This window comes from Haliaeetus albicilla, chromosome 22 (genome assembly GCF_947461875.1).
Source record: "Haliaeetus albicilla chromosome 22, bHalAlb1.1, whole genome shotgun sequence".
In the NCBI taxonomy this organism is placed as follows: Eukaryota; Metazoa; Chordata; class Aves; order Accipitriformes; family Accipitridae; genus Haliaeetus; species Haliaeetus albicilla.
The window spans coordinates 5,471,497-5,495,801 of record NC_091504.1 but is presented as its reverse complement, the minus strand read 5'-3'; the positions used below and the strand labels follow the sequence as shown (position 1 = coordinate 5,495,801).

General features: G+C 42.1%; 3 protein-coding genes across 4 annotated transcripts; all 3 read right to left on the bottom strand.

The window, feature by feature from the left end:
* Positions 1–393: 393 nt before the first annotated feature.
* Positions 394–12,081, bottom strand: LOC138690607 (poly(A) polymerase gamma-like). Its single transcript, XM_069810662.1, has 14 exons — positions 12,076–12,081; positions 11,135–11,188; positions 9,952–10,063; positions 9,174–9,263; positions 8,404–8,542; positions 8,175–8,247; positions 7,969–8,089; positions 7,567–7,651; positions 7,105–7,158; positions 4,595–4,714; positions 4,146–4,255; positions 1,694–1,815; positions 1,432–1,601; positions 394–511 (listed from the first exon to the last, which is right to left on the bottom strand). The coding sequence occupies exons 1-14, from the start codon at positions 12,079–12,081 to the stop codon at positions 394–396; spliced, it is 1,374 nt and encodes a 457-aa protein (XP_069666763.1).
* On the bottom strand, positions 11,180–18,958 carry LOC138690409 (poly(A) polymerase type 3-like). Of its 2 annotated transcripts, XM_069809353.1 has the most exons (5): positions 18,573–18,958; positions 13,510–13,668; positions 13,367–13,433; positions 12,613–12,694; positions 11,180–12,530 (listed from the first exon to the last, which is right to left on the bottom strand). In XM_069809353.1, exons 2-5 carry the CDS (start codon positions 13,554–13,556, stop codon positions 12,400–12,402), a joined length of 327 nt encoding a protein of 108 aa, XP_069665454.1. In that variant the 5' UTR covers positions 13,557–13,668; positions 18,573–18,958; the 3' UTR covers positions 11,180–12,399. The 2 variants fall into 2 exon arrangements, with proteins under 2 accessions (XP_069665454.1, XP_069665453.1); XM_069809352.1 differs by lacking the exon at positions 18,573–18,958 and having other exon boundaries at positions 13,510–14,109.
* LOC138690606 (E3 ubiquitin-protein ligase RBBP6-like) lies at positions 18,490–23,154 on the bottom strand. Its single transcript, XM_069810661.1, has 5 exons — positions 22,483–23,154; positions 20,402–20,598; positions 19,526–19,629; positions 18,883–19,080; positions 18,490–18,630 (listed from the first exon to the last, which is right to left on the bottom strand). The coding sequence occupies exons 1-5, from the start codon at positions 22,485–22,487 to the stop codon at positions 18,490–18,492; spliced, it is 645 nt and encodes a 214-aa protein (XP_069666762.1). The 5' UTR covers positions 22,488–23,154.
* Between the last annotated feature and the right edge of the window lie 1,151 nt (positions 23,155–24,305).

Below are 24,305 nucleotides of genomic sequence, written 5' to 3'. Positions count from 1 at the left end.
ATATGCATTTCTTCTCAGTTATGTCATTCATTGCACATCAAGAATTAATTCTACTTCAAACCCTCCCTGGCCTAGCCCCCCTTCCTTACCTTTTCTCCGTCTGCTAGTGTTTTGGGGCGTTCTTCTGATGGAGGTGAATGAGGTCCTTCAGTGGTCACTGAATAAGGTCGTTTAGGTGCAGTGTTCTTAGGATCTGTAATTCGAGTCCCACTTAATTCGTGCTGTCCTTGGACAAAACGTGCTCCTGGTTGAGAAGCTGTGCTACGTCCTGGAATGGTGCTACCAACTGGAGGTCCCAATGTTCGTATTGCAACTGTAGCCTCCACTTCTGTAAGAGACACCGCGCTTCTAGAGTTCAGCCATGAAATTAAAGACTGCATTCCACCCACTACGTCAATACATACTTGAATCAGGAACAGGAATGGAGGGTCCCTTAGACACTGATGGCACAGCTACACGAGGTAGCTTCTCTCTCTTGTTAGCACCGTTAGATTTCTGGTACACAGCATTTCTGTAAGAGTCAGATGCTAGAGTTATAAAATGCTCGTTTGTAAAATACTATACATTTCCTTTCCAGAAAGCCCATGCAAGACACATGTCTATCTTCTTAGCTCATTGTCACAGCTCTACCAAACAACAAACTCACAGGCAATCTAGCACGAGATCTTCATTTTGCTGAACTTCAGACCGCAAATTTAAACTTCAGCCTTTTTTTTAGTCAGTCTCTATGTACTTGTACTGTCTTCCAGCTTAGTATATCCAGCACTCTGTACTGCTTTTCATGAATGTATCTGCTCTACCTATACAGGCATCCCATTTTATTTTATTTTTAATGCTACTCCTACAGTACCAAATGGTCTGAACACAGCAGGCATTACACATTTGGTACTCTTGGGCTATTACTCTCAAGATTACATATTCCTCCTGGGCTGAAGTAGCTCATGAACAAGCAGACCTCCCAGGAAGTGACACACACTTTTACTGCCCGAGTTCTCATACTGCTGCACCAAGGCAGCAGCAGCTCTAGTGTTGCTGTGATCAAGATCAGCACTTCAGCAGAACATCATACTGCTTGGCATTAACCATACTTTTTGTTAGAAGGAACAAAATTACCTACATAAAAAACACTCCGGCTTCAAGTTACACACTAGCCCAAGGGGATCTACATTCAAGACCAAATAATTCCTCCGGTATCCACTTCTCCTTTCTTCTGACATGTCTTCCTGTACATTAAATTCATTTTTTCAAGGATTTCTTTAACCTGCCTCCCCCCACGTGCCCAAAGGAGATGACAGCTTTGTTCCTGACGCCATTAGAGCCCTCCACATGCTTATGAACAACACAGATTCAAACAGGAAATCCTAGACCTCATTCACATCGCGAGTCAGTTAAAAAGCAGCTTCTTCACAGCTTTAAGGTTATGGTGCTAACCTTTCTCTCCCGGCTGTAGAGGTGTCCACTTTAGAAATCTTATGTAACAAAGAGGAATTATCTGGTGTTCTGGAGCCCGTGTCTCTGGAACTGTCCAAACAGCTTCCATCTGAAGAAGTCCTTTTGCGCTGAAGCCCACCAGCATTTTGACTAGTACCTGGCATGCTTTGCTGAAACAACAACATCAAAATAATGAAGTCTTCAAGTAATTATTAAAGCAAAAAAAAAAAATATTGCCAGAAGAGCCCAATTTTTATTATACCTTCTTTCTTTTCTGTAAGGTTTCTGCAGGCAAAAAATGGTGGAGGTGCTTTCTCTTCACATGAGCTGCCTCGATCTTCATACCTTCCTTTAGCACACTGAGGTAGTTAGCCTGGCTGTAAACTAACAGGAAATTTAGTGTTGTAGCTTAGTGGGAATGTTTGCGTTGGGTATTTGTCAAAGTTACACATGGTTTTGTTAGAAACAGCAAGCCTTGAAGTCTGCCCAGCCCAAACAAAGAACAAGAAGTTGTCTCAAGATGAAAGTGACCCCAGGTGCCCATTTCACATCCAGTACAGACCAGATACGTAACAGCTATTTTAAGTTCAAACATGCATTTATGTGCTCAGTTACAGCTGTGGTTTGCTAGTCATGCAGCTCACCTCTGAGCTGATTTTAACCTGAAGGAGATCATACTCCTTAACCCTTAGTTGTCTGGTTGAAGATAGATCTCGATGACTTTCTGAATCAACCCAATTGTGCTCAGCTGATGAGAGAACAGACACCTTACTCAAGATTCAGACTAGTTTTGTTTATTTGATATTTACAGTGGCGATTGTGCGTTTTTTTCCTAACAGTTCTGTAACATCATACAACTTTTCAGTAATTTAGGTGTTAAAACTCTACCTGTCCAAGACAGACTGGATTTGAAGGACATCTGACTTATCAGAACCACTACAATTTAAACCAGTTCTTCTTAAGTGCCTGCAAACAACCTTTCATGCAACTAAAAAACGCTATACTAGCACAGCAGTTTTTACAGAATTAAGGCACATTTAGACAAGTTTAACAAGCCTGTCGTGAGCATAGCTGGAAAGTCAGCTTACTAGCATACAGAGTGGGAATCAAAGGAAGGACATGCAACCCAAACAAAAAGGCTTACAACAAGTCTTTCTGCAGGAGATCTAGAAGTGAAATAAAAGCACAAATATGAACATTCACACCAGCAGGAACAGTTGCTTCAAAGTAAATTCAATAATGTTTTTATGGAAAAGTGAGATCAAGTTCATTTAACAAAAGCCTTCCAAACTGTGAGCCTTATACTCTTGAGCCCATCAACTTTGCCCTCTAAAAATATTCTCTCAAAGTCAAGGCACATGATAAAAGCTTTCTTGCACGTAACTACTGGTCACTCCCACATTTGCCAAAGGATATCACACCTCTCAAGAAATACCTTTTCTGGCCAATCTCTCTGCGTTCAAACCCTATATCTGAAACACACGATAGGCTGTGCTTCACTAAACTGAGAGCGCACAGCTCTGCTAATCAAGTCTGTGCACAGAAATACAGGATTTAACATTAGTTCTAGCCTCTCAGCAGTACACAAACCTTGTTGACGTGATTTACATTTGCCACAACATTCAAACACAGTGCCACTGGATGTAACGTACAAGACAAGCATCAGTTCGGGTAACAGTGCAAGTCTGAGGAAGTCACCCCACCTGGCCTGAAACTCAGACAAGCGTTTTGATGCCTATTTTCTGTGCTTTTCTCATATCCCAAAGCGTGAGCTAAAAAGAAGGTCCGCTTTTACTGCATTTACTCATGTTGTCTGAGCAACACAACACACAGCTCACGCTGGTACCATGGAGAAATGTTTGTTTGCACTGATGAAGAGTTTAAAGGAGTGCACTGTTTAGAACTTTTTGTCCAAACACACTTGTCACTTCAGAAGAGTAACCCGATTTCCTTAGTTTGTCATTATGATAGCAAGGCATGAGCCTCACAGCACACGTGCACTTCTGAAAGGCACAAGAGCAGTCAGCTTGGGAAGAAGTAAACAGACTGTGGAAAAGACCTATACTTTCAGACGACTGCTCAGCCCCAACCCCCTTTATTCTAGCATTATCTAACAACGCTTGCGATATTACTTCATTTCTGCATCTATCAAAAGGAATAAAGTAAGATGAACATGGAGCTCGACGTGCAAGACTGCATGTCGTTACGATGCGACCACTCACTGCCTTTCAAAGTTCTGGGATGGTATCATACACAAACTGTTCTTTTGGAAACAATACTGTCAACAGGCATTCACAACTTATTTTAGAGCCTGATACAGTTAATTCCCACTTCCAAAGTTCAGCAACTGACAACTGCTTTTGACAAGTGTAGCTACACCCAGTAAATGGACATCTCTCTCCTGGCTTCACATCTGACTGTCCACTTCAGGAATCGCAGTTCCTTTCTGATCGTTTACCATGACCTGCAGAACTGTTATTTCACATATGGGATATGGTATATAGGACCGTAGTACACACTTTTGTTTCAAGGTGGACTTACATTGCCAAAGCGTCAAAATAGTATGTTTCTAAGGCTAATCTTCTACGTGTCACGCGCTACAGAAATAGCTAATAGCTAATACCAGAAGGAAGCACAATTCACTTTGCGAAGCAACTTGCACTAGAATAAAAAAATATGAAACCCTACGAGACTAGAGCAAAATAGAGGCTTACCTGTATCCTTGAATGACTGTATAACGCACGTTAAATCAACGTTAACACTTTCTGCATTTTCCACTTTCCTAAACACGATTCCAAGAAACCACATTGACACATATCCACTCCTAAAAAGACAGAGTCACAAATCTATCATTTATGCACAGATGCCAGTTATTTGGGTGCTAGTATCTACTCTCAAGAAGGGATTAAGCAAAACAGTTTAGTTGTACGCAGCAGCTAAAGACTGGAGTCAGCCCATACTCAAGTTCTCCGAGAACTCCTCTCTCAAGTTCTCCCTTCTTTAAAAAGATCCTACATGCTCAGAACCTTGCCCGTCACACCTCGTACCTACCAAACAGTAGGTACGTAACTGAGCATCTCTCACAGGTAAGCTGAGGTGAAGGAATATAAACAAGGTACAATACATCAGCCACACTTCAGTTCAGAAAAGTAATGAAACTCACTGTTTACAAAGTTCTCGGCTGCCAGGGAAAGACTGTGGCTTTACATGTGCAATAGATATAAATTCATTCCTCTCCAAGTTTCCAACCAGCACACGAATTTTAGATTCCACAAGGCCAATCCTGATAAGAACAAGAGACATTTACTCATTTTTGACTGTATCCAGCACAGTAGTTATATGCTTTCTTATAATACAATGCTAGTACAAAAATGCTAACCAGTCAGTAAGTAGTAAGTTTCATTCAGCTGAGCAGATACTAGATATTTATATCACACACACTGGAGCTGGAGATGTTTCCAGGGACATTGGAGCTTCAAAGTTTCCAAAGACAGAGGCAGTAAGTAAGTTTAACTTGTGCTCTTAACAGGTCAGACACAACACTTCAACATACAACCTGTGATGAAAATATCAACAAGAAGCAGATTCCCAGCACCTCTGGCTGCATTTTGAAGTGCAGCAAAACTTCTTTTTTACCCCAAAGACCAAGGAGAACAACCGTTTAGAAAAGGCTCGAGCACAACTCTTCCATTACACCTGAGTAAAGAAGCTATTCTTCCTGCAGATTGACCTGTGAAAAGAGTTTACCCTCTTCCAGCCAAACTGAAGAATACAGTTCCTTTAATAAACAAACGATCCAGTCAACACAGTCTCATCAGAGACTTACCCAAGAAATGTATCATGACCACAAAGGCTATTGAAGTACTGGCATTTTACCCTTCTACCTAAAACACTGCTACCCTTGAAAGCAGTCAGAACTCTGTACGTTCTTCACAAGTATCTTATGTTGATGAACAACAGAGATGTGCCATCTATTCCCAAATCCATTCAAGAGCTGGTGAACTAAACTTGTTCTTAGAGCAAACGGAAGCAGGTTTGTCTTCTGCTTTTCATTTTCCCAGATGCAAAACTAAGCCCCGTTTGCTGCCATTTCTGTCACTGCAAAAACGTCAGCTTTTACTGCAGCCAGAACTTTCCTCATCTTTATTGTGAGATACAATAAGCCTTCTTCACTTCAAACATGTCACATTAAAAACTATTTGGCTCTAAGCCCTCTGCCCATAACTCCTTGTTGCATACCTAACTGTGACTGACATCAAGCTGTAGCTGACACGATTTTTAAGTGAACAAATTAACAAGTTCAGGTAAGAGGTATTACCTACTAGAGCTATTTTTCAACAGGAAAGAAGATGTCTTTCAGAGGTAGCACAAGAATTAAATCATTTGCCTTAAACTGCAAGCCAAACCCTGAAGTATAACCAAAGTGTCCTCAGAACAGGGGTCTGGTACACACAGCTATTTTCCTTGCTTACTTGAGCAAGGCAGGCAAAGCACTCGTTTCTTCAGAATAAGAACACCACACACATTACAGTACCTTAATTCCTCACCGTTTCCCCTTATTTCAAGACTCACAGTTAGTCAGCCCATTCACACAGGTTCAACAAGTTATTATTGGCATGTCTCCCTTGAGACAGTGACAAATACCATGTCAGAAGCAGTCATGTTCTCTAACCACAGTTGAAGTGGTTCTCACATTACCTTTCACAAAGTAGATCAGCACTCCTGCAATTTACCTATCCACTACCAAGCATGCTGAGATGATCATTTCCAGCACTAAACACAAGATGCCTGAGCACACTACTAGATTAAAACTCAGTAAACACTATTTATCAGCATTCAGGTACTCTGTGCAGACGGTCAGGTTTCACCCCGATTAAACAGCCTTGTTTCACTTCACTGGAGAAAAGTAGGCTCTGGAACAGGCGGACTACCTAACCAGAGCAACTTAGCATTGAGTGCAATCTAGTCCTAAATTAAATATTACATCCAGTAAAAAAGCTATGAAACCAAGTCTTCTAAGGCTCTACAACAGTTGTCTTCAAAGTGTCGGGGGGGACGTACCCCAGGGGGTGCACAAGACAATCCACTGGGTCCAGGAAGAAAAGATTAGAGCTTCAGTAATGTGTACGTAACTTGCAAAGAAGTAGATATAGACCGCAACTATGTGTTCAAAAATGACTATTTTTGTTGTTGTTTTGCTCACAGGAGTGCACAAAAGTTTGGAGACCACTGCTCTGTAAGTCAGTAAAAGATCAAGCTCTCCAGTGTCCACTACGCATCTGATGACATCAAGTAATCCCCATTTACTTCAGTCTCTGCAACAAGGAACATCTTCCTAACTGAAGTAGCCTTGGGTAAGTAGTCTCCTTAGACTCCTGGCATCTGCTTCTCCAGATGACACAGAGCATACGCACACTAACCCTCTTTGTTCCTTCTCATCATGACTTAGGTCTTTAGGTTAACTTCTTAAACAGCAAGATAACTTATGCTAACTTCCCTTCACAAGAAAGCTTTTAGTTTTGCTGAGGAACTGTCTACTTAACTCCGTACTGTATTCCATGCCTAGCTGCACAGTCAAATACTTTATTTTTGTGAACTGTATTAACCAAATGAAGCGCAACACTGAACTGAGCGTCAATGATGTATTGAACCCACACTCAAAGCAAGACTTACCACTCCAAGTGATGCTCTTTAGTAGAGGCACTAGCAGTCAGCACAATATAATGTCTAGAAGAAAAGAAAAAGTAACATCCTAGCTCAGGACTTGATATTCCTTCAAATGAAACCAAAACTGCCTTAAATGTATAGAAAATGACTTCCAGACAAGACACATTATATCCTGCAGGCAGCACAGTATTAACTGAAGAAAAACTGATTACATCCTTCAGAATTGCGTTCTGCTGCCTTCTGAGTATCAGAGCTGATTTTTTTTTAATAAAAACAGTGTCAGTGGCAAAACACAAACAGTTTTTCTATCTTCCCTCTACTTATCCTTACCAAAATTCCTATGACTACCTCCAGCTTCTGAAAAACAAACATATCAATGCCATCTCGTATTTCGACTGCAAGCTAAAACTCACTATGCTAACCAGTACGGCAATCATTTCAAGTTCAGGTAACAGATTTCATACATACTTGTATTTCTGAAAGAAGCCCAGTGGTTCAAAGAGCTTTGACCAGTCTGATTTTCCTTGGAGAATCTCATTCGTGACTGCAAGACCTACAATTAAGGTTGAAAACCTTACTACCATTTTGTTTTTAAGACTAGCAGAGCGTGATAGAAACTTCATAAGAGAAAGGTTTTGAACAGTAATTGACAGATCAAAACGCAGGAATTCCCTTGACACAATACAGGCCTACTACAACAGTTCATTGTAAAACTGGTCCCTTGTTGCCTGCAACAGGTATACTTCCCAGAGAACTCTTCTGCCTAAAAGGGCACAACACCACACGGAATATAACCAAGTCAGGTAATGTGGTTTCATATTGCAAGAATTACACCTTTTAAGCAGTTAATAAGCATGGAAAGAACTTTACCATGTCTGAACTCCTCCACCATTACCGCTCGCGTTGATGTGGATACGTTGTATGTAGAGTTCTGCTGCGGATAGGCTGGGGTGATGATAGGCATTACGTGGTATCGGTCTGATGGGTTCACCTGTGATGTTAAAACAATTGTGCTCGGCACCAGCAGCTTAGCTTAGAAGAAAGGTTAAAGGCTTCCAAATTCCATGTCTACATACCCTGGGGTCCCATACTGGTAAATTAAGATTGCTCTCTTCCTGTTGTTTCAGCAATACAGGTCTTGGCCACTCCCTAAACAAGAAAAGCCAGGAACTGACCGTCCATTTAAAACTCTGCCATGTAATTCAGGGTAGGACTGAATGGTGTTGGTCTAAATCTTACATAAAGAACCACCTCAGAAAGTGTTACTGCTTTACGCAAATCAAAATAGTCATAAATAGCTCTTACCATTCTGAAAAAACCAAGAAGAACTTGTTCACCAGAGTAGAAGCCAAAGCGTTTGGGTAGAGTTGACACGTTCTCGCTACTAGCACAGCACAGGAAACCCCACCAAGAAATCCCAGCACGTTGGAGTAAATGCCACGTCCTACAATGCAGACATTGTCCTTAGCCTGTAGTCTTCCCATGCCCAAGTATAGTCCTTCAAATTTACAGCACCACCTTCACAATCTATAGAATACCTAGCACCCTTCAGCCTCCAAGTCAGTTATTTTTGCAGTGCAACGAGGCCAAAACTGTTGGTCCTTACAGCGATGAGAAAAAGAATCGGTACCACACCACTTCCCAAAATGCTGCTACTCTGAAATTTGCCTGCACTGCTACAGCTACTGCTTCACTCCAACTTCCCTTAAGAAGAAGGTTCTGCCATTCTTCTAGCACTTGCTCTAGTCACATGCGCAAACGGTATTTTCTTATTCCTTATCTATCAAGCTTTTATACCTCACTGGGCATTTTTATCCTTTCTAGTCAGGTTCCTGGTAAGCAATGCAGCACCTTGTCTTGTAGGCACTCCCCTCATCTCCCCACTCTACCCCCATTAAAAAAAACACAGAATCTACCCCACGGACAGTCCTTGAATCTAAACCAAAACACAGGTTTTGAACTAAAACCTGTTATCTAAACAGCTATCCAAAGATGAAGGACTTCTAACGCTATTGTTTTTTCAGCACGAGGTGCCTCTGAAAAGTTTAAAGATCACAAACAATCACATCACTCACGTTTTGCCCACAGTTTAACTGCACGGAGCGTGAGCCGGAAGTTCTCTTTATTTGGCACTAGGTGCAGTATTTCATCAGTAACTCTGCAGCCTGTAAGAAAAAACAGTTGAAGTACAGCACTTCCTGGTAGCAGGTACAAGTCAGTTCTGTGCTATACTGGATCAATAGCTTACAGTTTGTCCTGCAAGTCTATGAAAACAAGTTTGCATTACTTGCTTTGTATTACCTTAAAAATCAGAGGTTACACATAACCTTACAGACACATAACATAACAAATTAGAGGTCACACATTCAGTATCACCTCAGGCAACTGGTGCCCCCAACAGCTTTTTCATACTTTAGACCACAGCCAACAATTTTCAATAAGGCCCTTCTACAGGATTCCGAAAGCTAGGTTTCTTTCAACAGCCAGGAACAATTAAACCAGTCCGTGTTAAACAGTGAGCAACTTCGGCTTCAGGTATTTTAAATATCCTTTTTTTTTTTTTAATGAACTACCACACATTCTTCTCTATCAAGTGCTCTACCTATTCATCTGAAGCAGCTTCTGTGGCAAACTGGAACACCACACACACCCCAATCAAAGAAACATGAAACACAGGTCTATCTAAACACACAACTTGAAACAGCTAAATCTAAGCCCACTCGCCACCTCCTCAGATCTCAAGTATACAGGGGATCAGTTTCTGCATCCTGTACAGAAACTTGGGGTGTGTAACGTGCATTCCATACCAACTTTAGTAACATTTTCTTGTTAAAGATGTGCAAATATGCTTACCATTTAAGCTCCGTATACATCTTATATCCAGGCTTCTGAGACACGAGTTGTCTCTGAGATCAAGATTATCAGCAACAGTTGGCACAGACAGTCTTGCAAACACGAGATCAATCTTAAGAGGAAAAAAGTGCCAACCGTTAGAATGCCCCGCAGTCTGCAAACAGCACACTGGTGGGGGACAGTTCCTCAAGTCTAAAAAGAGTGGTTAACATTTGTATTTAGAATTATGTGACTATAGATACATCTCCCAAGAGATTTATTTGCCAGAAGACTCAATGTAATTTCTAGAAGTTCCCAATTTTATTTACAAAGCCTTCACTGCATCACCCCTTTCTTTTTAAGCCAGGGAAAGGAAGAGGGCATTTTAAGTTGGAAAAGATTACTCTAGACTTAGAGTTTCAATCAAAAGGGAACTTAAAATTATTCACAGAATTAAGACTTAAGTTCAGTCACCTCAACTATCCTTCAGCAAAGGAGAGAGCATTTCCTTTATGCAGTAAGCCCTTTTGATCCTGAAGTATCTGGATTTTAGTACAGTCTGAGGCAAGAAGATTATCCTGTGAAAGTCTGTACCAGATAAAGGCCACAAAAAGGTCACTGAATAAATCTCTTCGTGATAGTGATACCAAGCAGTAACTTGCTTAGGTACTACAGCAGGCAGGTCTTGATTCATTGTATAGGATGTATTCAAGACAGCTGGATTCCTGCAGCTGACAAACCTAGGCGGGAGGCAAATGAGTACTTTCACTTTCCCTTTTCCAGATTGTTTGTCCCATGACCACTTCATTTTGGATTTGCAGCAAAACATTTAGTCTGCTCACATGATTCATACAGTGAACTACACTGTACACATCCCTCTGTAGGTACCTAGCTTGGCAGAGCTAAGAAGACTTAGCAAGGACACCGCCTCTGCTCCCACTCTGCACGATCCTAGGGATAAATGCTATTCAAGCAGGCTACCCTGGTCTACAGCACAGGTCTAGAAAAAGATGTCCCTGATGCTCCCATGCCTGCTAGGCTCCCTAGGGGCTTATTTTCCTATAAGCTCCCGTTCTACTGCAATGTCTTCTCCTCGGATACGTTGCGGTCCAATATAGCACAGTCACAGCTCCCTGGAAAAGTTATCCTATTCCAAAGCAAGAAAAAATTTACCCACTTAAAAAAAAAATAAACAAATGCTTACCTCAATGCCATCAAACTCAAACTTGACAACTGGTATATATGCATCTTCAACTGCCTGGAAAGGAGAGGATAACTGTGTAAGAAAACATGGTTTGCTACTTTAATGTTTCTCCTGAACTACGACCAAATGCAGAATTTACACTGCTAACTACTCAGTATAAAGACTGAGTTGCTTCCAAACCAAAAGAATTGTTCCTAAGCTGCAAGCAGTATAGCAAGCACTAAGATGGTATAATACTAGCTTTAACAAGTTATTTAGCCAAGAGATTCGGAGGCTGATCATGTATTGTAATGAACAAACAGTGCACAATGAGCCATCAGCATCAGAGGTTGTAAGGTACTTACCTTGGTGGTGAGGAAGAAAAGCAAGAGATTTTTGTAGCTATCTTACTACTGGTTAACATCCAGAGAAAGCGAGGAAATTCTGTCCGCGTTTGACAGCACGCGCTAGCCTCCTGTATTTTTATTTTCTACCATGCCTGAGATGCTATCAGCTACCTTATGGGACAGTTTTCAATTTTGTAGACCACTTGTCAGAAAGGTGCCACAGCCCACTGAGTCTGTCTTCGGTCACCTAAACAAAGGCTCATTAGCTATGCATATGAAGTCTTTCAAAATGTCTGCACAAGGAAGACCAGGCAGAGAGAAACACTTCTCAGGAGTTCGGTTCTATACGCAAGGTACACAACATGTGCACCAGAGGGTCATTTTACAAGGCAGTTTTGTATAGTCACAGCACAGCTCCTATTGACTTTATGCAAAGCTGACTGTGCGTCTCTTCTACAAAGTCTCAGGCTGAGTAGCCAGAGAAGAACAGGACCAGAGAAGAATGAATTAGAGGTCCTAAAGTACACCCAGAGGAACACCATGGCAAAGGTACTGACAGAAACCTTTCCACATCACATTCAACTTCCTTAGCTCTCAGGCTGCCCCTTCCTCTACCTGCATGCAGTTACCTTCTTGCCAAGCCCCTTGCTACAGCTAAGATGAAAGCAAGGCTCCTAGGGACAACCTTGCTTTTGGATACTATAGCCCACTCATTCCCAAACCATGGGTAGGGGAGAAGTGAACCACAGAGATTCTCATTGGACGTACAGTCATTGGGGAAGGGAACCAAAAGCTTGACTTCAACACTTTCCTGCTGCGTAGACAGTATTTTACAAGGGGCTCAGAAACAAGTCCCTCTTTAATTTTGGTCTGTAAGACAATCACTACCAATAGGAGTCTTTAACAGGAATATTCTTATTGTCGGAGTTGCACAATCTATCAAGGAGAGAGCTTGCTTACTCTTAGCTTTTTTATTTCCTCCTGACGTTTTAGTTTTTCAAAGAACGACTGAAAGAAATCCGATCTTTCTACATGTCTAGGAGCAACACAAGCCACATCTATGTCAGCACCTGCAAAGAGATGCCATTTCTTCTGTTACTGTTGGAAGACACTTTCAAACATTACAACTATGACCAGACAACAAAAGTTTACCTTTAGTGTGTACTCCAAGCCTGTAAGAACCAAACGTAAATATTTTGCCACCACCATTTGCTACTACTGAAGGGGGAAGATTCTGTGGGTAGAAGAGAAAGAGTTTTCTGGAGAACAGAAGATACACGTTGACCTACGTGCAAGTTTAACTAGCATATAAGTTACTTAGGAAGACTACAACAGCCTCCATAAACAATGTCTTCTCCCTCCCATACCGAGTTGTTAGTCTAATAGACTGATACTGTTTTTCTGAAGGGAGTGCTTGCAACTCACAAACAACAGCAACAAAAAAGGTGAGTAATGTAGCAGTCGCTTCATCAATTTAAACAAATTAAGACCTATTATCAGTCTTCCCTGCAGCAGACCCACGTAAATTAACACCATCTAAGAGCCATACCAAAGGCAAGTCTAGAGTAATAATTTCAAACTAGATTGAGTGCTGTAGGCTGTCTGGGGCAAGTTTACTGCCCAGTTACCATCTATCTCCCCCCACAATGTCTTGTTTCAGCTTTGTTAACCGCTACAAGTCAACTGATAGAGCCACTTCACAAATTTGTTCAGTGCCCCAAGGACTTGAAGGTCTTCATCTGAAGTATCTTTTATACATTATTTCAATGGCTCTTACTACAGATCTCCTTGATACTTAAGAAGGAAGTTAAATGTTGAACTTTAGCATAAATCCTAGTTAGTATCGCCTTTGGAAGAAACAAAAAGGCTTCAGCTGTTTTGATAAGGACCTATCAAAAAACCTTACCTTGCTCTCACCAAGTTCTGAAATCCATTCTTTGACCAAGTGATTCAGTCTACCAAGAACGACCAGCCTGTAAAGAAAACTCATGTTAAGTTTGCCTTAAAAAAACCCCCAGGACATTAACAAATTTTACAGTCTTGTTATACCTGTGATTCAGTTCTTCCTCCTCTTCAAATACCCCCAATGCTTTCATCGCTTCAAGCAGCTTCTGAGTATGAATGGAATCTATATCTGTAGGAGGAGCCAAGCTAATTGCAGAAGTAATTCCATAGTGCCTTGGAGGCTGGTTCTGCAGCCTAGGAGTACTGGGGGAGAAAATAAAATACCAAAGACTCCACAAAACAAAAAAACAAAAACCAGCAAAACAACCACCACCACCTTACTGCAAAACACCCTTCCGCTTACAGGTTTCCAAATCAGCTTCTGCCCTTTTGCCCAGCATTAACATAAATGAGGGAAAAAAGATCCTGCTTATGGTTTTTAGATAATTTGACCTAACTTAGAAACTACGTCTTTAAAAAGCACTTGTGGATATAAGAAAAGATCCAAGTTGCTACCATCTGAAGACAGCGTATTTGCATTGCGCTAGACAGTTAGAACTGATCGCCAGGAAATGAAAAGGTTTGAAATCCACTAAGGGTGACACTACGTACAGCACAAGTTTTGGACACATTTCAGTTTCACAGCACTTTTGAGTTAAGGTTATTCCCATCAGCTTCCTGATCACATTAAACAAGACAATTTAACACTGGCTTCTTTTAGTTCAGTGTATTTGCTGTGCTTCTACTGATTCTGAAAGGACATTATAGTTGATTGCAGAGCAAGGACAAAGTGGTCTGTTAAACAGAGTTGTTGCAGTAAATTCAGCATTACCTTGGTTTTGTCTATGGAAGAGGATGAAGGAAAACATCAACCAATCTGCAGCTAATGTTGCTAGCAGAGCCTTGTGCTCTTAACACAGCGTTCCATTTTTATAGCTCAGAGGCTTAGCTCTACATACATCTGGTTTAATCTAAATCCAAGAGATGTACGCAGAGCAGCACAAGTTAAGCTCTGTTTGTAGAAGGTGCTCAAATCTGCTTTAGCTAGCTCACTGCCCAGTTAGGCAGAGCATTACCAGCTGAAACCAGGAGAGAGAAAGGAGTGGCACAGGAGGTAAGAACTGTACTTAATGGATCAAGGGTCTCTACAGAAACACTAGTAGCAAAAGGGGACACACATTAAAAAGGTCTACAACTCATCGTGCTTGTCAAAGAGTCCATATCCAGACCCTAAGGCTACAGGGATTAATGATGGCATTATTCAAACCGGCTATTTTCCTACTTCACAAATGGACAGCTCCAAATCTTAGCTGGGTTAGTCAAGAGACGCTTAGAACTATTTAAGGTATCTGACCCACTTTGGCTGGAATGGGATGAGGAAATGCTCAAAGGACAGCCTCAACACTTGATTTTAAAAAGATAGCTTATTACAACTCCTTATTTCTAATTGTTGCCTTTACTCTGCCACTGAGGGAAGATGGATTTCTCTCTCGCAGAGTAGCTTTGTCCAACTAGAGACATAGCTTTTAGTCACCTAGTGGGCTCCCCCACCCCCCTTCTCTATGAGCTCATTTTTCAAACTTTTTTCTAGGCCTTTTCCAAAAAGCTGGAGGGGGTGGGGGGTGGTATTAGGACTGTAGTCCTATTAACTAGTCTCCCCAGTCAGAACGGCTGTTTACTTTCAAGTGTAACTAGGCCCTGACCTAATTTGCCTTGCCTTGTTTATAGGCATTGTCAACTTCCACTTCATAAGCAAAAATATTCCTAATGCGTATTTTCCTTCTTATGATACCATTTTCATAACAAATACAGAAGGAAAGCCTATGTTTAATTGCTGTGCATTACATCTAAATTAAAACGCCTACAGCAGCAACTTCCTACATGCTTTACGTATTACTTGCAGCGTACAACTTGCACTTCAGAAAGTTTGCACAACACAAGAATGGCTTCTAGACTTTGCTAGCATCCAAGATCTTTCCAGCGTACAGAAGGCCACCACCTAGCTGCCTTTCATTGCTCCATTCTTCCTACAGAGGCTATAATTAGAGACTGACATAAAGGACAATATCAATGAGATATATCTGATATTATGAAGAGCCAATTCTTTTAGTCAATAGTAGATATTTTACAGCTGCTTGCATGTATTACTGAAAATTTGATCTCACACCTTAAAAGTTGAGGAAAATGGCACTTGGAAAGTTTTACTGAGAGAGTGACTTATGCCCAATAGAATTCGTTCCCCTTTTAGAATTAATTAAATAAATAATTAAAGACATAAAACCTTCCTTCTCTCTCTCTCAACTGTACCAGGCTGCCAGGCATATACAAAGAAGAGATCTTATGGGACAAAGTAGCATACGTGGCATACTACCTATTCCTCCACCAGCCTTCTGTTTAAATGAGAAGTCTGTGGCAGTTTAATATTTTGCCAACTCTTGCTATGATTTGTCCACCATAGGGAACACCTCCAACATACTTCTGTTGCGAGAGATCCCAATTTTGTACAAGAAGTTCAACTGATTTGTTCCAAGGTTCGTCGCTCCTTTATAGCTTCACAAAGCTGCGAGCCATTTCTCCTGCATACTCCGAGAGACAACGGATAAGTTTACACTATTACAGTTCAGGGAGTTGCCTTCAGCCATCAGGGCGGTGTAGGAGCCTTCACCGTGAATGCGTCTCTCCCACTCATGAGGTTGGCTTGCCTCCAGCCAGGTAGAAATGTATCACTCCAGCCTTTTCCACCCTCACCACTTGGGAGGAGGAATGACTGCAAATTAGCTCCTGAACCCCCAAAATTGATAGCACAAACCAAACCAAACCAAAAAACCCCAAGCAACAAACCAACCAAACCCAACCAACCAAGAAAACCCCCAAACCCCATGACCTTCACTGAAGTAAAACCACCTACACCTCCCATTCCTACCACACAAACTCATGCTAAAAATAGCCTGCAGACACCTGCTGGCAAGCTAAAGCACCTTGTTCCCGACGACAGCATTCAGAGAAAGCCACCTTTTTTTCTGCCTTGAAGCTGGGTTGGTAGCCCGAGAGCAGCACCCAGCCGCAGGCCGTTACGAGCTTATGGTGACAACGCAGTGCCGAGACACGCACAGAGAACCTTACGCATAACTACGTTAAAACCAGGGGCTCTGACAAATTTTTCTAACCTAAATGATTCTATGACTGTAGGGTTCAATTATATGGAACTTAGTTACTGGGCCTGAAAGTAGCTCATGGTCGCAAGAGCGTTCCAGACACCTTTAGAAGGCCTTGAACAGAATAAACAAGAAGATAGAAGAAGAAACATCCCAATTAGAAGAACACAGGTGCACATTCCACGATAAAGGGAACTTGGCACCAACAACCTCAATCCAGGGGCTTATCTTGGCCAACTGGACTGAGACAAGTTTCGCATGCTCTAGTTAATCTAGCCAATTATGTCCTGTGTTTATGCGCGTGTACAGAGCGAGTATAACTAACTGTATCTTATGTTTATACGCGTGGACAGTATCGATACAACCAATCACATTTTATGTTTGTGCGCGTGGACACCAAATGCTTGCATGCAGCAGCCAATCAAAGCTTCTAAACAACTTAGAGAATTGTATAAGAATGATCAGCTAGGCTCAATAAACTGGCGACTTTAATCATCATATTGGTGTTCTATCGTCCGGGCCCCGCATGGAATAACCCTAAACCCTACATATGACTCTATAAAGGAGGTGCTTGTCTCGTTGGGTTGGTATTTGAATGAGCCGTTGGTACTGCTGTTGGTACCCAACCTGATGACAGGTTTGCAGGAGATGGGGGATATCCTGGAGGGGGGACAGTGTACCCAGCAGACGGAGGCTGACCAGGTGGCAACTGAGGAGGAAACGGGCTTGGTGGTAGCCCCGGTGGAAGAGGAAGCGCATGGGGTGCTGGAGGATACACGGAAGGTGGAGGCACAGGCACAAAGACTGGTGTTGATGCTGGTAGTGTTGGGGCCCGAGTCCTTTGGGTACGTTCACTGTTCGGGCGGCCTCGATTTGAGCTTCTAAAGAAACCCCCACACATGCGTCACGGTTTGTTACTCTCTCTCCCCTCATTTTAAAGAGGAAAGCCAATGAAGCGGGAGCGTGGTGGCAAGCACTTCTTGTTCTCAACTGAAGCCTTTTTCTCCCTGCTCTCTGTTCATTTGAGACTACACTCATTTCTTGACCCTCCTACTAGCCTTCCACATCCTCACCCCCAACACTTCCCTCAGTCTGCTCTCCTCAGACTCAGCTTTGCGACTGTGGATGGAGGCTGCCCAGGCTTAAAAGAGACTCCCATCTCGCACGTGCCAACACTTCACGCTTCTGATCTGCAAAGTACTGCACGGATAGTAACTCATCTTCTCCCAAGCTTCTTTTATCTTCTTCCACGCACGCTTCCTACGTTGTTGCCTCACCATGATGTATTTGGCCTGCTCTTGTCCCCGACTTGTTATTCTCCTGCTTACTCAATTGGAGATTTTAGACAATCTGTGGGATGGATCCTGGGGTTTGTTTTGATTTAAGATTTTATAAACACAGGACACCCTTACATTCTATCTATCTATAACACATATATACCAAAAGGAAGGACTGACCTGACCCTGCAATCACAGATAAAACAGACTCCTCTCTCGCCAACTGAGAGAAAGCAGCTTGGCTATTTGGGCTGACTACACCGAAGACATTCCAAATGGTCATAACAGAACAGCGTTGACTTTTCCAAGAATTTGCTCAATCAGCATCAACTAAGTTGTTAGAAAAAAAGAATGTTGGAGGCTGACTCCTACTGGGAAATCAATTTCTACAGCCCTGTTCAGCCAGTAACCAAAAGGGTGGCTTTCCACCTGATCCTTTAATTGTATTTAATTTTGATAGGTAATTCTGGTTTCCTCAAAAAGACTTCCTTTGTCAGAGTCCTCTTCTCAATCAGGTCCTGGAGGTTTATTTTAAATAATTTCACTGCAAGCACAGATCCCCCTTCTTAAAGCCAGTTCAAATTAGGCCATTGAAAAATTAACGAGCGCTTGTATTCTCCACAACTATCTGTGCATACTTACTGCATTATGAATCAGCTGTTGCAGAAGTTAAGTGCTACGGCCTCGTTTAACAGCTTACAAGTAGTAATACGTTGAATTTCTGTAGAATACTTACAGTTCCCAGCCTGGTCTGCCACCCGCTGAGCCAATTGTACTGCCTCTCCCCGGATGACCTTTTGGAGTGGAGAGAGGAAAAAGCAAAAAATCCCATTCAGTTGATCTGAAGATAATTTTTTGAAAGGAATTCTAAAGTTACAGTTCCTTACCAGTGGTGGGTATTGACTGTCCTTGGGGGCCCAGACAACTTGCTAACGCTGCTTGTCTTCGCACAGGAACCCGACAGCCCTTGTGAATAAACGCAGACAGTTGGAAAAGAAGCTCTACTACAATATAAGAATCACTGCATATGTTGAAATAAAGCTTACCTTCTCTTCCAACAAACTGCTGATTGACAGAGAGGAAGATGTAGATGGTTCAGCGGCACTCACCAGAACAGCAGGAGGTGTAACAGTCATGAGTGGTGGTGGAGGCGGTGGCGGCTGCTGCTGCCGCCACTGCTGCTGCCGAATCTGCTGATGGAGCCTTTTTGTGTAGCCAGTTCCACTTCTGAAGTTGTTCACAGCCTAGAGGCAGAAAAGCATTTACAAGAAGGTACGATGAAACTTCAGCAGATATACAAACAAAAGCCTTCACAGAGGAAAATTACTCGTGTATTCCTGTAAATGCCATCAATCCTAAAAGAAACCAACATACAGATGTATGAACACGTCACATTGAACACTGATACTAATGACCGGTAGCTCAGAGGACCTGAATTTAAAGTACTTCAGCGTTAACGCCAAATGTGAAAGCGAGGCAATCGTGTTCAGTAAGAGCGGGACCTGAATTTGCCAGATCGTCTCTAAAGAGTCGTAAGCTTCTGTGACAGCAACAAATAGTGTATTTGAAAAGTCAATTTAGCCTTATTCAATTACGCCTTGCTTAAGGAGATGTAAATTAATATTTTCTTCCCTTTCCGCTTTTTACAAATAGCCTTTTCTTACAAGCACTTTATGTAAAACTCGTTACCTGGCGTAGGCACTTGTTGGGAATTAAAGCATCGGGCGAAATATCTGTCTCCTGACACGTTGGGCATATATGGTCCTCAGATTCCAGTAATGCTGTTCTAATACCTGTGTAGAATTAGAATAATCAAAATAGCATTTAGCCAAACTAAGGAAGTTTTGGGGGTTCTCACCAATCATAAAGACATGTATATGATTAATGGGTGAATATGGTCTTGAACTGAGAGCGTGAAGCTATAAATGTTCAATAGTGTAAAAAATTTCTAGTATGCAGCAAATAACTATACAGTTTTGTATTTCACCATTGGAACATCTGAAGATGTAGCGTAGGCTGTGTCTTGATGTTGCAACTAGTCTTTTTCCCCACTATCTAGTACAGCGAGAAGTCCCCAACCTCAAGGTTAATGAACAAAATGCATTTCAAAAAAAAACATTAGTAGGTTCAAAAAACCATTAGGAGGTTCGAGTTCTGAAGGTTTTAACCAACTCTCCCGTGGAGAAGAATGTGGATTAAATGCCTAACTATCCGTTTGTTGCAGAGCACTGTAACTCACCAGAGTTGGCTATATAATTTTGTATGAGACAAAGGGCTGTGGACAAACTAAAAGCATTCAGTATCTAATACTGTAATCCCCTGCACAATTAGCCACTCTCCTCATACGCATCCTTCCGCTTGTAAAGAAGACTTAACTAGGTACCTAAAAAGGGGAAAAGGCTTCCTGGCTTTTTTCGCCCTTGATACCAGAAGAGCCCTTTCCTGTTCAGGGTATACTTCAGCATAAAATAGAACTGGTAACAAAGTAATTTTGTTCCCTCCTCTTTCTGCTTTCAGAAAATCAGATGTGAGTCTACAATTAACAAACATGGGAGTAACACTTACATTTGTCACAATAACTGTTGCCACAGCAGGGAATAACAGCTGCATCAGTCATTATGTCCTTACAGATGAGACATGACAACTCCTCTGGAACAGGAGCGTCTGAGGTGGAGGAAGAGGAGGAGGAGGAGGAGGAAGAAGAGGACGGCTCCTCTGGTAAAAAGGGAGGCTTCTCCATCCTTCCTCTAGCATAAGCTTCCCTGGAGGAGGGGTGGGGAAGGAAAAAGAAACGAGTTAAAGATGGGTAGAGGAAAACTTTTCCAAGCTTTGCATTTTCTCAAAGCAAGAGAAGAGATGGAATTCTTCTCGCTCCACATTAGCCTCCTAAAAGGTAGGCGCTTAGTTTAAACTACTTTTCTATAGCCACAACACTAGAAGAGGGAGGGAGGAACAATCTTCCTTCTGCAGAACTCTCCCATTCATTGGATCAACTCAGAAAGAAGCTCGGACTAGAAAAATAATCTTTGCACAGCTAGAAAGCAGGTGAAATGAATCCCACCTCTCCTTTGCCAGAGGATGCATGTAAATTGCAGGCTCAGCATTAACGTTAGTCTCCGAGCAATTACATTTTATAAAAGCAAGAAGTCTATGTTACAGCTTCTACAGAAGGAGATCCATGACGGAAAACCAGAAGTGCTACCATGGTCATTTTAAAACAGCCACTCCTGTCAGCACACGGCAGTATTTTCTCACTGTATAGCAACAGGAAAACTTCAGTCTGTTTCACACATGGGATTTCAGAAAAGTCAGAGGGGGAGGAAATCTCAGTCCAACAGCCATCTGTTAAACTTGGCAAGAAGCCTTTGAAACATAAAACAGAAGCAAAATGAGCTTTCAAAGAGAACAAATCCACTGTAAACGCTACTGAAATGTTTTGCAGAAACACAGATTCTTGGCATACCACAACTTGAACCAAATTCCAGGGACACGAACAGTAGGACCACCCTCTTCTAACATTAGAAAGCATCACAGATTTTAAGGTTAAGATACAATGACAGTGCTTCCTCCCCTGTAACGACAGATGCTGGCCAACTCGGTGGCATTGCCACTCAGATATTTATGCGTGGTTTCTCTCGTTCGCTTTTTGGTCAGTCCACTTAATTCCACACTTACGCTTTCATAGTTGGTACTGCATAGTTTCCAGTGTTTGTCAGCATAGCACCCTTTGTATCGGGTACCTCTAGCACAGAACTCCTTGGAATTCCTGTGCTCTTTTTCATTCTGGCAACAGACTCAAAATTGGTGTCCTCTTCAGAAAAGAAATGCAGACGTACCTCAAGACCCACACTTAAAATGACTTTCCAGTGATTATTTTAAGCAGCAAAAGCCTTTAACCCTCTCCTTTTACCTAGCGTAAGGGATGCTCAACTGAAATACTTATTCTCCTAAACAAATATAGCCAGGATGTTCCAAAGGCTTGAGCAGGGTTTTCAACTCAAGCGACATTCTTTGGCTTAACTTCAGGTTCCTTAAGGGTGACATGTCCCTTAGCTCACCATCCACTCAGAGAAGAGACACAAACCCGCTGCTCCTCCTCCACAGCGCAGTTCAGAGACACTAATTCGGTGCTCTGAATCACTCACTGCAGATACCTACATTCACTGTCCATACACGTGAAGTTTGAACTCGGACCTCACGCATATACCCTCAGTGACTACGCTTAAATGGCATCAATACTCAACCAGGGACTTAGTGCAATTAAGACACGCAAATATTCAATAGATGGGGCAGAGAGAAATGTCTTGGGTTTGTACAAAATAATAAAAACTGTGAACTGCCATTAAAAAGAGTGGAAAACAGAAACATTTCCACTAATACTGAAAGATATAAAAACATGCATGAAAGTTCACCCAGGAAGACCTATGGATATATTGAATGTCTACAACCTAGGAAAAAGAAAATTTCACACTTATAATTCCAGCTTCCCCTGGAATTTTGAAGGCCTCTGCAACATTGCCATACAACCTCTGCATTTCACCCCAACAGAAACAAGTCTTAATATGAGTATCCATGTATTTGTTACGTAACTGCCAAGGTAAAACAATTAAAAACTAAGTAACACCACAAGTCCCCCACAATCGTACCCCATTTGTCGGGCGGTTCTTTATGTAGTGGCCACGTTTTCTGCAACGAAAGCAAGCAGATGATGGCAGAGGCGGACCCGAGGGTTTCTTCGGGTAACTAAATGGTCTGGGGGAAAAAAACAAAGAGGTAGGCATGTGTCTCTCTTGTTAAAACAAACATCTCTGCAATTTTTCCACAATCTGCAAAGATCAGATTGGACACAATCAACACTTACTTGACTGGATCGTATTCACAGCAGGACCCTATCTTCAAAGCTTCTATTTCACCTTCTTCGGAAGCACTGGCTTCAGCCGCACTGGCAGTCTGTTTAACAGGCAATTATTTGACATGCACATTAGAAACACATTTAAGCCCACACAGCCAAAGACAACACCGCTCACCCGATCCTGCAAAGAGCAGCACAACGCTAGCTGAGGTTGCATGAAAACAGTGGCTTACTGTCCTGAAGATGTTCTGGGGAGTCCTTACACCACTACAGGGTGTATATGTGCCTCTTAACCTACTTGAAAAGAGCATTCGAGGGCACTCAAAACCTTAGGCTCTCTTTGGGCCTCACATAAAGACTTGTGTAACCAATCCAGTTTTCTTCCAAGCAGGCTCAGGCCACATCCACCAAAAATTACCCTGTCCGGTATTTTTAAGCTGCTTTTTAAGCTCCAGACGAGCTGAACGAGAAGGCATCCACTGCACATTTAATTGAGAAAGATGTACGCAAGGATCCTTATTTACATTTTGCAGCATTAAAAGGACACACAGCTTAAAGAGTCGGGGAAGCTGCTTTTGCTGGCGGAAATTCAGCTTCTGACACAGAAGCATCATTCAGCCTTCAGGCGCACAAGCTCTCTTAAATCCTTCACAGAGCTGATGGGGATAGGCACACCTTGCATCCCTGAATACCTGGGTCTGGGAAAAGGCCTTGTCAGAGCATGCCTTCACAGCCTTAAAAAGGATGAGACATCCAGCAACCATCCTTACCATGTGTATTCTAAGATAAAAAGAAATACTGGCAACACTCTTTATCATGGGGACGAGGAATACAGCTGGAAAACTACTGTAAAAAGAACCATGGAACAGCAACACACGATTCTGGCTGCAATGTGTGTTACTTCATGAAAAATGACATGAAATAAAAACTGATGGCTGGTGGGAGTTGTGCGTTGTAACTGGGGTAGGTTCAGAATACTTTAACCAGGGAATCCAAAAGCTATTTGAAACGTTGGCATAAATAATTCAGATTGTAATTCAAGAGCAGAGCACAAAAAAACATCTCCTAAGGGAAGACGCATAACGGCCTCTTTCATACACACGGTATCTCTTTCTGTGGAGGTGAAGCAGGCTGAAAACCACAGAAGACGGCCAGGAAGAGCAGAAAATTTGCTGCAGTAAGTACACCAATTGCAAAGCATGTTCTAGCTTGACCTCACACCTATTTTAAAACAAATACTTAAGTGTGTCCAGCGTGTCCAGCGTCGGTTTCTCTTTATCGGCTCATATTCCACACTGGATTAGCAGAGGAGAGAAAAAAACCTGCTTGAATATACAAAAATAAATTTTTTGCACTAAAGATCACAGCTATTGCCATCTTCCATACCTGCCTCAACTCTGACCTCTAAACCCCAGTGCCCTTCTTACACCAGGAACTCAGCCATCTTTTCCAGATGCAGGAGCACGTCCCCACAATCCCCAGGAGACCTGCATCTCTATCAAAAGGCACTTGGAGCTAAAAGATGAATTGGCTGGCACAGGTCTCACCCTGCCCAGCAGCCCAGCAGCTTGGAGATTTGGGTTCACAAATACAACACACTTTAAAGCCAAAACACTC

What these genes read in the sequence shown, in the direction of transcription:
- LOC138690409 (XM_069809353.1), bottom strand. Translation starts at nt 13,556, where the DNA reads ATGAAAGCATTGGGGGTATTTGAAGAGGAGGAAGAACTGAATCACAG. An exon ending in GAGGAAGAACTGAATCACAG is followed by an intron (nt 13,434 to 13,509) that starts GTATAACAAGAC and finishes TTTTCTTTACAG; the next exon opens with GCTGGTCGTTCTTGGTAGAC. An exon ending in CAGAACTTGGTGAGAGCAAG is followed by an intron (nt 12,695 to 13,366) that starts GTAAGGTTTTTT and finishes TTCTACCCACAG; the next exon opens with AATCTTCCCCCTTCAGTAGT.
- LOC138690606 (XM_069810661.1), bottom strand. An exon ending in CCAACAAGTGCCTACGCCAG is followed by an intron (nt 19,081 to 19,525) that starts GTAACGAGTTTT and finishes TTCTGCCTCTAG; the next exon opens with GCTGTGAACAACTTCAGAAG. An exon ending in GCAGTTTGTTGGAAGAGAAG is followed by an intron (nt 18,631 to 18,882) that starts GTAAGCTTTATT and finishes CCACTCCAAAAG; the next exon opens with GTCATCCGGGGAGAGGCAGT.
- LOC138690607 (XM_069810662.1), bottom strand. An exon ending in GGTGGAGGAGTTCAGACATG is followed by an intron (nt 7,652 to 7,968) that starts GTAAAGTTCTTT and finishes CCTTAATTGTAG; the next exon opens with GTCTTGCAGTCACGAATGAG. An exon ending in AAAGAGCATCACTTGGAGTG is followed by an intron (nt 4,715 to 7,104) that starts GTAAGTCTTGCT and finishes TGTTCTTATCAG; the next exon opens with GATTGGCCTTGTGGAATCTA.